This window comes from Mandrillus leucophaeus, unplaced genomic scaffold (assembly GCF_000951045.1).
Source record: "Mandrillus leucophaeus isolate KB7577 unplaced genomic scaffold, Mleu.le_1.0 Scaffold350, whole genome shotgun sequence".
In the NCBI taxonomy this organism is placed as follows: Eukaryota; Metazoa; Chordata; class Mammalia; order Primates; family Cercopithecidae; genus Mandrillus; species Mandrillus leucophaeus.
The window spans coordinates 271,889-287,730 of NW_012103699.1; the positions used below are offsets into that span (position 1 = coordinate 271,889).

General features: G+C 46.7%; 1 protein-coding gene across 3 annotated transcripts in view; it reads right to left on the bottom strand.

Moving 5' to 3' along the window:
• The window catches only part of TBCE (tubulin folding cofactor E), an 88,240-nt gene that overhangs the window by 9,850 nt on the left and 62,548 nt on the right, over positions 1-15,842 (bottom strand). For 2 of the 3 annotated variants that reach the window (XM_011989360.1, XM_011989359.1), the window contains exons 6-13: positions 10,047-10,146; positions 8,005-8,104; positions 4,838-4,914; positions 3,295-3,390; positions 2,686-2,750; positions 2,525-2,589; positions 1,657-1,809; positions 224-377 (exon numbers count right to left, since the gene is read on the bottom strand). In XM_011989360.1, coding sequence (XP_011844750.1) covers positions 224-377; positions 1,657-1,809; positions 2,525-2,589; positions 2,686-2,750; positions 3,295-3,390; positions 4,838-4,914; positions 8,005-8,104; positions 10,047-10,146 — 810 coding nt within the window. Of the gene's footprint in view, positions 1-223; positions 378-1,656; positions 1,810-2,524; positions 2,590-2,685; positions 2,751-3,294; positions 3,391-4,837; positions 4,915-6,013; positions 6,167-8,004; positions 8,105-10,046; positions 10,147-15,842 lie in introns of all 3 variants that reach the window. The other variant, XM_011989358.1, reaches the window with a different exon arrangement.

Sequence of the window (15,842 nt, forward strand, 5' to 3'; positions counted from 1 at the left end):
TCAGGAACATACACAGTCTCCCAGGTTCCTCCTGCTGAGCGACACTGCTCTCGCCCTGCTGCCCTCGCCCCAGGAAAGTACCTATAGTCCATTCAGATGAACAGAAAAAGCCCAGGGAAGGAAGGGCAAAAGCAACACTGAGAACCTCTTCTGATACCCAAGGGAACACTCTGTTCCAGCGGGAAATCCGCCACCTGCAGGCCACCAGCGTATACGCACGTACTCAGGCAGAGGAACTGGTATCTAGGATGGGCTCTGAGGAATTCTTCGCTGAGTCTGTTTTTGTCCGGATCCTGATGTCCACCAGCCTGTTTCCACTCATTTCCAAAAGCTTTTCGATAGTCAAGCTCAGCTGTCCGCCTCTCCTTGGGGAGAATCTATGTTGGTGTGACATAAAAACAAATCTGTTAGAAAGACTTTTTCTAACAAGTCCTTTGCGTTTTGCACTTTGTCCTTCCTCCACAGCACATGCAGAGAATAATCAAATTGAGAGGGACAAGATACAGTTTTCACTCTTCTTTTTAACACTGACAGAACTCAGGGGTTTATTAGAAAAGAAAAAAGAATTTGTTTTACACTTTTTTAAAAAATTTGAGATGGAGTCTCGCTCTGTCGCCCAGGCTACAGTACAGTGGTATGATCTCAGCTCACTGCAACTTCCGCCACCCAGGTTCACGTGATTCTCCTGCCTCAGCCTCTGGAGTAGCTGGGATTACAGGTGCATGCCACTATGCCCAGCTAATTTTTTTGTATTTTTAGTAGAGACGGGGTTTCACCGTGTTAGCCAGATGGTCTCGGTCTCCTGATCTCATGATCCACCAACCATGGCCTCCCAAAGTGCTGGGATTACAGGCGTGAGCCACCATGCCTGGCCTACGCTTTTAATTCATGAGAGTACTTGCACGTAGGCCAGTTTCAGGACTATGCCAGGTACCTTGGGTCACCTCCTCGAGGTCTGCCTGGAGGCGCCTGCCCTGGTGGAGCTGACTGACTCCCAGTGAATGCACAAAAGTGCTGGCAAGGACAAGGCATGGGCTTCCCACTTTTATGGGGAAGAGTAGCTGAGAAGGAGAAGAGAAAGCAGCTCTGTGGTTCGGTTCTTTCTGCCTACATTCCCTGAAAACATGGAGAAGCTGCCTGGGATTCCTCAAACGACAGCGCACTGATGTTGCTGCTCTCTCCTGAGGAGCTGGAAAAGAACCGTTATTATGAAACTGCACAAGGCTAATCTTTTACCATTCCAAGGAAAGCTACATCTCACCTCCTTTACAATATTCAAAAACAATTTCTTTTTACTTTTTTTTTTTAATTAAGACAGGGTCTCACTCCATTGCCCAGGCTGGAGTGCAGTGGCATGTTCATGGCTCACTGCAGCCTTGGCCTCCCGGGCTCAGGTGATTCTTCCACCCCAGCCTCCTGAGCAGCTGGGACTACAGGCACTTACAGGCGTGTAACACCACGCAGCGAATTTTTGTATTTTTTGTAGAGATGGGGTTTCACCAGGTTGCTCAGGCTGGTCTCGAACTCCTGGACTCCAATGATCAGCCTGCCTCAGCCTCCCAAAGTGCTGGGATTACAGGCGTGAGCCATGGCGCGTGGCCTAAAATCATTTATTTTCTAGTCTAAACAATAGCTAGTCACGACACCAGTGCTCACCTCACATTTGTTCAGGGTCTTCAGCTGGCCAATGCTGGCGATAATGAGCTGCCGCGTCGTGTTTGCTTCTTTGTCCTCCTTGGTCAGGGGGTTTCTTAGGCAGGACAAAGCCCGTAGACTTGGTAACTTGTCTAGCTCATTGAAAAATGACCACTGAAACACAGCAAAAGGAAATAAATGAAAAGCAGTATGTTTCGTGCTACTTTTGCAGAAGTTTGAACCAGCGACAGGAAAGCAAGTCCTTACTTCTAATCTGAGGCAGGGAATTTCATCATGCACCAAGCAACCCCCTCTAGAAAGACCACATACTTTCACTCTTTTTTTTTTTTTTTGAGACGGAGTTTCGCTCGTTTCCCAGGCTGGAGGGCAATGGTGCAATCTTGGCTCATCGCAGCCTCTGCCTCCAAGTTCAGGCGATTCTCCTGCCTCAGCCTCCCAAGTAGCTGGGATTACAAGCATGTGCTGCCATGCCCAGCTAATTTTGTTTTTTTTTTTTTTTTTTTTTTTTTTTTTTTTTAGTAGAGATGGGGTTTCACCATGTTGATCAGGCTGGTCTCAAACTCCCAACCTCAGGGGATCCGCCCGCCTCGGCCTCCCAAAGTGCTGGGAATATAGGCGTGAACCACCACGCTCAGCCACTTTTACTCTATTAATGTGCCATTTGAGTGTGAAGTCCACTTAGGTGTGAAGTGAACTAATTTCTTTCTTAATATTTTTGGCTTCATATGAGGAGTTCCACGCTGAGGAGGCATTTCTCTTTTGATTTAGGTTTCTTTTTTTTACTTTTTGGTAGAAGGAACCTCCGAACTCTGCCATGACAATGGAAAGAGGCAACAGTGTGCTGGGCATACGCCGAAGCAGCTCTTACTTGTGATATCTGATTGTCATTTACTACAAGGTACTGCAAGGACGGGAACATGGAGGTTTTGCACCCTATAAAAAGAGGAATGAAGTTACACAGTAGAAGTGAAAGAAGTGGCTAAAGTATAGTATGGGGGGGCAGGATGGAACTTTACTAATCTTATATACCAATTCCAGCATCCGGAAAATGTATAGAAGAGATTCCAACGTCAGAAAGGATTAATTGTTCTAACCTGAAATTCAAAATGTAAAATTTGATTACACAGAACAATCTAAAATGCTATGGGGTATCAACCAGACTCGGTTTGTAAATTTTTTTCTACACCCTAGGTTTTTAATCCCATGTAAAATACTTAGAAACCATGAAATCCAACTTAGGACATGCAAAGTGAACTCTTTATCCTATATTCTAATGACGCTATAGTCACCTAATGGTTCTTGAGTACCTACTGCTATGTCAGGTGCTAAACGCATCTCAGAGGAAAGAGACACGGTCTACTGCCCGGCGTTTAACGAGTGAAGACTATCGGCATTATCGCCAGGGTCAAACTATTCATTCTTCAAATTATCTGGTACAGACATAGTCCACATTATGCAACGTTCACAAGTACATTTTCTAAATGAATTCAAATGAAAATTTTCCAAAGGGAATTACTCAATTTAGAAATTCCATCATTGTTACCACGTTTCTACTGAGAAAGCATACATAGTATATAAAAATTGCTTCACTAAGAATTGACTGAACACTATTGTATCAAGCATTTAGAGGCAAATTACCTGGGCAGTTGGGCTATCAGATACAGCTGATTTTCATCAATTAATTGATTAGAGGAAAGGTCTAATAACTTGACTGTCTGGAGAACATCTGTTGGCCTGTATGGAAAATAAAATTTTTTCACCGTGAATTTCTCTTTTGTTTTCAAAGATACAGCCTTAAAATGCCTGCATTTGATGCGATGGAGGGTTGGGGGTAAAAAGCAAGTGGATATGACTATAAAAGGGCAACCTGAGGGGTGCCTCTGGCAATGCACAAATTCCTGCCAGTGTCAATGTCCCACCTAGCCTGTGATCCTATTTCATAGTTTTGCAACTTGCTACCAATGGGGGAACCTGGGTCATGGGTACAAGTGATATCTGTGTATCATTTCTTATAAAACTTGATGTGAATCTATGATTATCTCAAAATTTAAAAATTTAATTTAAAAAACCTGCAGGCCAGGCACGGTGGCTCACGCCTGTAATCCCAGCACTTTGGCAGGCCGAGGTGGGCAGATCACCTGAGATCAGGAGTTCAAGACCAGCCTGGCTAACATGGTGAAACCCCGTCTCTACTAAAAATACAAAAATTAGCCAGGCATGGTGGGCCATGCCTGTAGTCCCAGCTACACAGGAGGCTGAGGCAGGAGAATCACTTGAACCAGGGAGGCGGAGGTTGCAGTGAGCCGAGATAGCGCCACTGCACTCTAGCTGGGCAACAAGAATGAAACTCTATTGCAAAAAAAAAAAAAAAAAAACCTGCATTTGCCTACATAATGAAACCCTTCTGTACATGAAAATCTTTAAGATTCTGAATCCTTTAATTCAGAATCTGTTGTAAATTTTCTCCCACAATTAGGTTAATTTTACGTAGTAATTTAATATTATTAATAAAAAAAAGGGAGATGAGGCAACAATATATTTCAGAGAACAAGGTTTTACATGTACTTTGGTACAATGACCTGAAACAGATGATGCTAATGAAAAATACATTATTTAATCCTTACAGCATATCCTACAGAACTTCCATTTAGAAATAGCAAATTGGCTGGGCACAGTGGCTCACGAGGTCAGGGGTTCAAGACCAGCCTGGCCAAGATGGTGAAACCCCGTGTCTACTAAAAATAAAGAAAATTAGCCAGGCGTGGTGGCAGGCGCCTATAATCCCAGCTACTCGGGAGGCTGGGGCAGGAGAATCGCTTGAACTCAGGAGGCGGAGGTTACAGTGAGCCGTGATCACCACTGTACTCCAGCCTGGGCGACACAGTGAGACTCCATCTCAAAAAAATAAAAGAAAAGAAAAGAAACAGCAAGCAGCAAGTTAATACACTGATGCAAAACTAAGATAACTCATGTCTTCACAAATACTTAATTCTGACGAGTTTCCTTTGAATTAGAACCAATTAGTCAAATTCTAATTTGCGAAGGCAATGAATAATAAGCATTTTTCCTAATTCTTGTTTACAAATCCTTCTAAAAATTAAGGTGAGATATAATTGAGACCATTTGTTTACTCAGAATGATGACTAATGGGGATAGATGCATTTAAGTAAGCCCTAGTTACCTTTCGGAAATGACAATATTGTTAGACTCCAGGTAGAGTTCCTCCAGGCCCGGGCACCACGCGGCACACCGCAGCACCTGGAAGAGAAACTCGGCTCAGGCTCAGGTGGCCTCTGTTGGCTGTTTCTTCCCGGGTGTTCACAGGAACCACCACGAGGATTCAGCTCAGTTACTGTTTCAGCAAACAAGTGCCTCACCGACAGTTCATAAGACTGTTTCAGGCCTGGAATGGTGGTGGGGGGTGATAAATAAAATGTTAAAGGAGTGCATTTTAATGCTGTGGGAGCACATACTGTGGGCACTCTGAGGCCTCGGAGGTAGGTGTCAATGCATGGTTTAGGTAAGGCAGCTACGAGGTGGAACAGGAGATACTAACTGCATGTATTAGTATTTGATAGAATTTGCTTAACCAAAAGAAGTAAGTTGATGTTAAACACCTTTCCTCAATTCTAAATGCCAATCTGGGTTTGTAAAGGATATGCTAATTTTTCATATCCTTTCATAAATTTCTCAACAGTTATTTCTTCTTTCATTATTTTTTAATTATACATTTTTTAAAGTTTTCATTATATATTTACAACAAATATCCTACATCCAAGATTCTCTCCAGTCAAAAGTTCTTTGAGGTCAGGCACAGTGGCTCATGCCTGTAATCCCAGCACTTTGGGAGGCCGAGGCAGGTGGATCACTTGAGGTCAGGAGGTGGAGACCAGCCTGGCCAATAGGATGAAAGCCCATTACTACTAAAAATACAAAAATGGCCGGGTATGGTGGCACACACCTGTAATCCCAGCACTTTGGGAGGCTGAGGCGGGCAGACTGCTTGAGGTCGGGAGTTTGAGACCAGCCTGGCCAACATGGCGAAAACCCATCTCGACTAAAAATACAAAAAATTAGCCACGCATGGTGGTGCATGTCTGTGATCCCAGCTAATTGGGAGGCTGAGGCAGGAGAATCGTTTTGCCCAGGAGGCGGAGGTTGCAATGAGTCAATATCACACCACTGCACTCCAGCCTGGGCAACAGAGCAAGACTCCATCTCAAAAACAAAATAGTTGAGATAACGCCCTTGGCCATGGCCAGAGAATGGAATCATCTGACTCACCCATCCTGCAAACTGTCCTGCAGATAGCACAGGTTTTAAACTAGCTGTTAAACCTGCCTGTGACCTTGTTGGCCTTGGCCACGTTCATCCACATGGATATATGGTCCTTGGCACTGATGACGCAGTTGCTGGTGGAGCATTTCTGCCGCATGCACAGGTCCACGAACTTGCTGGCATCTTTCTGCATGTCAAGACCGTGCCTGCTGCTACCACACTGCACATGAGCCTAACTTTTTTTTACCAAAAAAAAAACTTTTACAAAAAATTTTTTACAAAAAATTATTATATATTATTATATAATTATTACATAATTATATATAATAATATATATAGCATCTACAGGATCTCTCGATGTTGCCTAGGTGGGTCTTGAACTCCTGGCCTCAAGCAGTTCTCCTGCCTGGGCCTCCCAAAGTGCTGGCTGGAATTACAGGTGAGAGCCCCCATGCCCAGCCTCACCAACTATTTCTAAATTTTCTCACTGGAACTTTACTGTCATCTCTACCACCTGAATTTCTGTGTGCCCTTCCTAGTTTATTTGGAGGGTGAGGTGGGTCTTGCTCTGTCGCCCAGGATGGAGTGCAAAGGTGCAGTCCTAGCTCACTGCAGCCTCAAACTCCTGGGCTCAAGTGATCCTCCCACTTTAGCCTCCCAAAGTGCTGGGACTGCAGGTGTCAGCCCCAGTACCTGGCCCCTTCTTGTCTTCCAGCTGCATCTACACCTGGAGAGGGAGTAAGCGCCTCACAGAGGAGGGGCCCTAGGAAAGAGGCTCTGTGGGCATATTAAGGGCACAAGGGACCCACCTGTCTCTCACTGAGCAGCCTCTGTGGCACTTCCTGGGTGAACATAGCTGGGAATGTATTTCTACACCCTTGGTTTGAAAGTGGAATGCCCGAACCGGGTGCGGAGCCTCACGCCTGTAATCCCAGCACTTTGGGAGGCCGAGGCGGACAGATCATTTTAGGTCAGGAGTTCAAGACCATCCTGGCCAACATGATGAAACCCCGTCCCTACTAAAAATACAAAAATAAGCTGGGCATGGTGGCAGGCGCCTGTAATCCCAGCTACTTGGGAGGCTGAGGCAGGAGAATCGCTTGAACCCGGGAGGCGGAGGTTGCAGTGAACCAAGATTGCGCCACTGCACTCCAGCTTGGGCAACAGAGCGAAGACTCTGTTTCAAGAAAAATAAATGAATAAAAATGAAAGTGGGCTGGGCACGGTGGCTCTGGCCTGTAATCACAGCCCTTTGGGAGGCCGAGGTGGGCAGATCACCTGAGGTCAGGAGTTCGAGACCAACCTGACCAACATGGAGAAACCCAGTCTCTACTAAAAATACAAAATTAGCTGGGCCTGGTGGCGCATGCCTGTCATCCCAGCTACTCGGGAGGCTTGAGGCGGGAGAATCACTTGAACCTGGGTGGTGGAGGTTGCAGTGAGCCGAGATCGCGCCACTGCACTCCAGCCTGAGCAACAAGAGCAAAACTCCGTCTCAAAAAAAAAACAACAACAACAAAAAAAACAGACAGCGGCATGCTCTGGGTGTGTGAAGTCAGCACACCTCAGAGGAAGTTGTACTGCCAGACATAAGTCCCAAACGCTGCTGTGCCGAGGACCCACAAGTCTACTTTTGAGCCCAGCTGTATAAAATGAACAGCGGCTTCCAAAAGCCGAACTTCTAACAAGAAAAGGATGTGAGGACCTTTCTGCTGCTTGGCTTCTGTTCTAAAAAAAACTTACAGGAAAACTCAGGGAGCTATCAATAGCTAACACGACGGCTTTTCAAAGCTCAGCACATCCTCGGTGCATACCACAATGGAGCGCCACTGTTTATAAAGGCCCCAGAACAAGTCCAAGTGAGCTGAGAGAGGACACGGATTCCTAGATGCAAAATTCAACTACGATGAGCTTTTAACTCGTTTTTACAAGGCACTTTAAAGAATCTTGTTATCTATTAATAGATATTGAGATGATTTAAACGAAGCCACAGTTATACTTCAATTCCCTACTAAATCAAACATTTTAAATTGCCTATTAATGTGTAATAAACCAAAGAAATATGATTACCTCAGCCCACGTTATTCCTGTTTGATTGAGGACTAAAACCTTCAGTGCAGAAAACGTTCCAGTTAATGCTGAACCGGAGGGAAATTTTAGTTTATTTTCACTGTGTAGAAAAAGAAGATACAATATACTTATTTCTATACAGTAAACCCATCTGAAATAGCTGTTGAAAGCAACAACTTGGGTTTTAATCTAAGGGGTTTGATTTGTTTCAATCTTAAAATGGAAATCACTTTTTTAATGATTCAAGTGAATCAAGACTACCTAATTTTTAACATTTACAATTTACAACTTTTTGGGATCAGCTGTGTAAAGATGCTTTCACAGGATTAGGGCAGCCGTATGCGGCTGCAGGCTTCCTAAACCCGAAACTCAGGCGTTTGCAAGGTGAGCTTCCAGCTTCACAAGACATGGCTCTGGACAGTGCAAAGCAAAGTCCCGTTCTCCAGTCTTACTGATACACTGAATCGTGGGCTAGCATTTTGCTTCTCTAAACGTAGAGTCTGCCCTTTGGCTAGGAGGATGGATGAAATTATGGCTAGGAGGATGGATGAAATTATTGTCCCTTAAATTCTTTCTCAAAACTCTATTCAATCCTGACAGTCACTTTGAAAGAAGATACATTAAAAAACACAAGCCCATATTTCCGAAGATGAGACACCATGGGTTGAGTTACCCCTATTTGCTCTATTTGGGAGCACAATTCATTCAGGCCTACCTGCTATACTGTACACTCACCTGTCTATGCAAAAATGGTTTAAGAATGAAAGGGGAAACCTGTGCCGGGTGTGGAAGCTCACGCCTATAATCCCAGCACTTTGGGAGGCCAAGGCAGATGGATCACCTGAGGTCAGGAGTTCAAGACTAGCCTGGTCAACATGATGAAGCCCTGTCTCTACTAAAAATACAAAAATTAGCCGGGCATGGTGGCAGGTGCCTCTAGTCCCAGCTACTTGGGAGGCTGAGGGAGAATCACTTGAACCAGGGAGGCGAAGGGTGCAGTGAGCCGAGATCCTAACCACTGCGCTCCAACCTGGCGACAGAGGGAGGCTCCATATCAAAAAAAAAAAAAAAAAGGAGGAAGCCTGGCTAAACCCTTGGAAAGTTAGGTTCTGAGATTAAAACAAATCAAATACTCAGGAAGGCCTGGAAAACTGTGACATTAGTAAAATAGTTAGATTAATGAAAAATCCTTATCAAAACAGAATTAAACAGTATCCCAATGAAATTACTCATTCCTACAGCAATTAAATGCTAGAAGGTTTCAAATTTCAAATAAACAAGCACTTTTAATAATATCACCTCTCCTCTCCTACTCCACAATTAAATATCACCTCCCCCAACCTTCCATCTTTATGGTCAGGCTAAAAAGAAATAAGATCTTGCAGTTCAATGTCAATCTAACTCATCCCCCACCTGATAAAAGTTAGAACACATTCCTTGTTCATGAATCACCCATGTGACCGTTTGCAAGGCTATAATAATCGATGTGCCCTTAAAGTGTCCTTAAAGAGGCGGGACGTGGTGGCTCACACCTGTAATTCCAGCACTTTGGGAGGCCGAGACAGGTGGAAAACCTGAGGTCAGGAGTTCAAGATCAGCCTGGCCAACATGGCGAAACCCTGCTTCTACTAAAAATACAAAAAGTAGCCGGCAGTGGTGGTGGGCACCGATAGTCCCAGCTACTCAGGAGGGTGAAGTAGGAGAATCCCTTGAACCCAGGAAGGGGAGGTTGCAGTGAGCCGAGATTGCACCACTGCACTCCAGCCTGGGCAACAAGAGTGAGACTCCATCTCAAAAATACATGTCTGCAGCTCCATTTCACAGGCGGCTTGTGTTAGAAAGGAAAATAATTTGGGGCTGCTCTTCATTAAAAGGAAAACCTTACTGAGGACTTCTATACCCTCACTATCAGCCTGAGTAATTTCTTCTTAACTCCTGCATCATCAGGTGGCAGCCTTAATCTCTCTGCCTCAGAGATGCTGTGAGGGAGCAAGGAGATGACTTTTATTGTTCATGAAAATTCGGCAACCAAGAGTTCATACCTGAGATTAAGGACTTCCAGGTGTCTGAGCTGATCAGCAATGTGGATCACTTCATCCCATGATGACAACAGGTTTTTTGACAAATCTACCCTTCTAATATCTAAAAGCACATGTTAAGAAACAGTCATTTCAAAAGATTCACAAAAGACATAAAAGTAGTTACTCTTATTTCCTCAGCATGAGTGCTTTAACCTTTCATTTTATACCCTCTAGTTAACCTGAAATTTTTTCAGGAGTACATAATACTTTTTTTTTTTTTTTTTTTTTTTTTTGAGGCGGAGTCTCGCTCTGTCACCCAGGCTAGAGTGCGGTGGCCGGATCTCGGCTCACTGCAAGCTCCGCCTCCCGGGTTTACGCCATTCTCCTGCCTCAGCCTCCCGAGTAGCTGGGACTACAGGAGCCCGCCACCTCGCCCGGCTAGTTTTTTGTATATTTTTTTAGTAGAGACGGGGTTTCACTGTGTTAGCCAGGATGGTCTCGATCTCCTGACCTCATGATCCGCCCGTCTCGGCCTCCCAAAGTGCTGGGATTACAGGCTTGAGCCACCGCGCCCGGCCATAATACTTTTAAGTTATCCAAAACTTCACTGAGAAACTAAAAAGTTCATTATCCGGCCAGGCGCGATGGCTCACGCCTGTAATCCCAGCACTTTGGGATGCCAAGGTGGGGGGATCACTTGAGGTCAGGAGTTCAAGACCAGCCTGGCCCACATGGCAAAACCCTGTCTCTACTAAAAATACAGAAATTAACCAGGTGTGGTGGCATGTGCTTGTAATTCCAGCTACTCAGGAGGTTGAGGCACGAGAGTCTCTAGAGCCGGGGAGGCGGAGGTTGCAGGGAGTGGAGATTGCACCACTGCACTCCAACCTGGATGACGGAGTGAGACTGTCTCAAAAAACTAAAAATAAATTAAAAGTTCATTGTTATATACTCAAAACTTGAGACAAACATCTACAATCAAATGAAAAAGAACCAAATGTCATAACACTAAACCATCCTAGCACTATCCAACAAAAGGAGAGGGGAAAAGCGGTGAGGGTAACTTTGATTTCTTAAGCACCTAAGGTATACACACAAGCCTCACCCCAGCACATGACCTTCTATGGGGCACCATTACCATAGGAATCTCCAGATAAATAGCATCTGCAGGGGAGATAAGAGGGGTCAACTTGGGACACATGTTCAAAAGTGCATGACTTAGGAATTGAGAGGGCGTCCCGTAGCCTGGAAGCAGTTATAACAGTATCACTCCAACTGCCCCTGATACAGGGATTCAGAGAGGATAACACAGTGGGACTGGAAAAGCAAAGCTGATGGGCAGCACAAGTGCAGGTGAGGGGCTAGGTGCAGGTGCAGCACCATCAGGAAGGGACACAGCTTAGCCAGGTCCCCGCAGAGAAAAAGGAGCTTGCAGCAGGACCGGGCCAGCTAGTGGAGGAGCCTACACTCTCATTTGATATGTGTATGTGTGGAAATTATTCAGTGTACTGGTCTATTCTGCAAGTAATTATTTAGGGCCAGGAGCATCACAGTGGCAAAGCAGAGTCTCATCAGGGAGAGATGATCGCGACACAGGGGCCTCTACAGTGTGTCACAGGCAGGCCTGTCTGTGCTCAGGGACAGAGCAGGGCACACAGGAAAGGTGTGTGGCTGTTCTATATGCAGTGCTCAGGGAAGACCACCTCCTCCAACAAGAGGGCATCTGAGCAGAGAGCTGAGGGAAATGGGGGGACGCCATCTGGGAGAGGAGCACGCGGCAGAGGAGTGACAAGAGCAAAGGCCCTGGGATGGGAACGAGCTCAGCCTATGACCGGGACGGCCGGCGCCTGTGTGACTGGAGCAGATGGGCTTGGGGGTACTAGAAACGAGGTCACAAGGGACAAGGGGCCAGGCCACACATCACAAAGGCCTTGCAGGCCACTTCAAAGTCTTTGCTAGTCTTTGCTTGAAACGGGAGATACTGGAGGCTTTGGAACAGCGACAGATGACCTGGGTCTTTTAAAAATCACTCTGCTTTGACTTTGATCTATACTATGTCCAAAAAAAAAAAAAAGGAAAAGTCACTGTGCTGCTGGGTTGAGCACGATTGCAGGAAACAAAGGAGGGCCAGGAGTCTCCCGGAGGCCAGAGCAGAGCAGCAGCATGAGAGGGCAGACCACGGCAGAGGGGGCGTCTGACTCTGGACTGGGGCTCACAGGATTGCCAGTGGATTTAGGTGTGAGGCATGGGAGACAGGGAGTGTCAAGGACAACTCCAAGATCTGTGGCCTGTGCAACTGGAACTGTCATTTACTAAGAGGGGAAGACTACAGGATGGGCAGGCATGAGGGGTCTTAGTTTGGGACATGCTAAATCTATGATGGCTATGAGACATCAAGACAGAGGTATCAAAGCAGCGGCTGGAGAGACAGATGTCCAAGAGGGCAGGCCGTGGAGGAGTGCCAGCCACACCCCAGACGGTCTCTCAAGAAGCCAGGAGCTCCCATATCTGAGCCTCGGGGTACACCCAACAACCTGCAACCAGAGAAATGTCCCATAGAAGTGACTGACGAGGACTGGCCAGCGACAGAAGAAGAGCTCTAAGATCCAGGCCAGGCGCGGTGGCTCACGCCTGTAATCTCAGCACTCTGAGAGGCCAAAGTGGGCAGATCACCTGAGGTCAGGAGTTCGAGACCAGCCTGGCCAACATGGTGAAACCCTGTCTCTACTAAAGATACAAAAGTCAGGCCGGGAACTGTGACGCATGCCTGTAATCCCAGCACTTTGGGAGGCCGAGGCGGGTGGATCACCTGAGGTTGGGAGTTCGATACCAGCCTGACCAACACGGAGAAACCCCGTCTCTACTAAAAATATAAAATTAGCCAGGCGTGGTGGCGCATGTCTGTAATCCCAGTTACTCGGGAAGCTGAGGCAGGAGAATCGTTTGAACCCAGGAGGCGGAGGTAGTGGTGAGCCAAGATCGTGCCATCGCATTCCAGCCTGGGCAACAAGAGCAAAACTCTATCTCAAAAAAAGAAAAAAAAAAAAACACAAAAATCAGCCAAGGGTGGTGGCACGCACCTGTGGTCCCAGCTACACAGGGGGCTGAGGCAGGAGAATCGCTTGAACCTGAGTGCCAGAAGGTTGTGGTGAGCCGAGATCGCGCCGCAGCACTCTAGCCTGGGTGAAAGAGTGAGACTCCATCTCAAAAAAAAAAAAAAAGAGCTCTAAGATCCAGTAATAACAACAGTAGCAGGGACAGCCACCGCCCTCACTGCTGCCGCCACTGCCAACTAGACCCAGGCGCTATGCTGATTTCTGGGTTGTTTTCCTTTTTCACAGTAGAAAAAACAGCGGCACAGCAGTCAGAGAGCTGTGTCATTGTGTGCAAATGAACAAGTGGGAAATTACACCCAAGTCAGCCTCCATTCAAAACCCATTTCATTGCACCCCTTAATGCAACAGGGGTCATCAAACGTACATAAAACGTGGAGAAAGTTTCTTTACAAAAACAGCGGCATCACTCCAAAGCATTGGTTAGAAAGGAAATAATTTTAGGCAGGAACCAATTAGGAAGCTCCGCAAGAAGGTCAGGAACAAGGGAAGGATGGCAGAGAAGATGCGAAGAAAGGGATGACTCCAAACCCGGTCGCCAGCTACCCATGCCCAAATCCTGCCAGCTGCCTAGACTATTACAGTCCAAGAGCTAACAATGGGGTCTACCCTCGTAAACAATTGCATTTCAACTGGTAGTATGAGTACCTACAGGATAGCCTTGATTTTGCTGTGGCCGTCGCATCAAATGGAAGGGAAAAGAGTCAGGCTGCTGAAAATTCCAGACCCGGCAAACACCCTCCAGGTCCCCTCAGGCTCCTCCTCCACCCTTGGGGACACACCTGCATGATGGCTTCTGTAAACTGTTCCTCCGCTGCTCCTCCTCAGCCTCCCCTTGGCTGCCCTAGCTTCCTGACACCGCCTCACGCAGGCTCATGCAAGGGGTGCTTTCCAGGCCTCTGGGTGACACTTTGGCCACCCTGTGTTTCCATTAACCCTGCTAAATCGACTGTTAGGCTGCTGAGGAAGGGTTTAAGTCCAATCACGCTGTTTCCCATTATGTAGCCTAGAGTTGTAATTGCCTCTAAGGTCTGTACAGAGCATACAGACCACCTACATCCTGAAATCAGCCACGAACAACAGCTCTCAATATGTGGTCGCCCCCCCACACACACCGTTCAAGGAGCCCCCATGAACGCACAGGTCAGGCCTCTGGGCACAGATTCTCCTCCGCAGGTCATGAGGGAGGAGGCGGCTCATCCCCTCCCCTGGAAGTGCCCTGAGATTTGACATACCCAGGTCTGCAGCACTCCCACTGCCTTGAGTTCTGGTCGAGTAAATAACCTCAAAGACAGACCAACTCAAAACAGGATGACTGGATTAAGCACCCAAAGCAATACTTCAACTTCTGGCGAGAATTCAATTGGGACCTGCAAGACATTCATCACTGTATCTGCAAACACCAACCGTGACTGGATTATCTCGTGAAACCTCATTTCTTCGTGCCCTGGGGGACATTTTTCTCCAGAAAAGTGCAGTATAAACAAACAACATGCTGATTCTCCGGGACACTGTTGACAGCTCTGAGCAACCCAACGGCCAGCACTCCCAAACCCATCTACTGCCACATCTGTTCTTTTTTTTGAGACGGAGTCTTGCTCTTGTCACCCAGACTAGAGTGCAATGGCGCGATCTCGGCTCACTGCAACCTCCGCCTCCCAGGTTCGAGCGATTCTCCTGCCTCACCTTCCCAAGTAGCTGGGATAACAGGCATGCACCACCATGCCCGGCTAATTTTTGTACTTTTAGTAGAGATGGGGTTTCACCACATTGATCAGGCTGTTCTCTAACTCCTGACCTTAGGTGATCCACCCACCTTGGCCTCCCAAAGTGCTGGAATTACAGGCATGAGCCACCACACCTGGTCCCCCACCCCCTTTTTTTTTTTTTTTTAGATGGAGTCCCACTCTGTCACCCAGGCTAGAGTACAGTGGTATGATCTCGGCTCACTGCAATCTCTGCCTCCCGGGTTCAAGTGATTCTCCTGCCTCAGCCTCCTCCTGAGTAGCTGGGATTACCGGCACCTGTAACCATACCCGGTTAATTTTTGTATTTTTAGTACAGACAGGGTTTCACCATGTTGGCCAGGCTGGTCTTGAACTCCTGACCTCAGGTGATCCATCCGCCTTGGCCTCCCAAAGTGCTGGGATTACAGGCATGAGCTACTGCACACGGTCCGATGACCAATCTTCTGAAACAGTTTAGGAATAGACCAGGCAGAATGCAGAATGCTCTGACACTTCTGTGGCACTGGCTCCTTAGCAAACTCTTTTCTGCATCCACTCCATTCCCCCGACTCCAGCTGCCTAGCTCTGAAAATGACCGCATATTTGCAGCACACTGGGGGCAACGGAGGAGGCTGCTCAGGGGCACAGAGTGGATGCTGCAGCTACCATAGGTCCCAACGGACCCCCAGGCTGTTTCCCCCAAGGGAACTGAAACCGCAGACACACAGATGGAGAGAGTTCTGATCTAATTTCCTTCATTGCACCGTCCGGGCATTTTGCCAAAGAGAGCTACTTCACCTGGCATCTCTGCACTCAGAAAAAAACTGATCAAAACTGATACTTTTTGCAAAAGTTATTATGTACAGATCAAATAGACTTAATGAATTGGGGAAAGACCTTTTAAAGTTAGAGAAAGTCTATTTGGTTTCCATGGGAAATTCTTCTTTTTGTTGAGACACAGTCTCGCTCTGTTACCC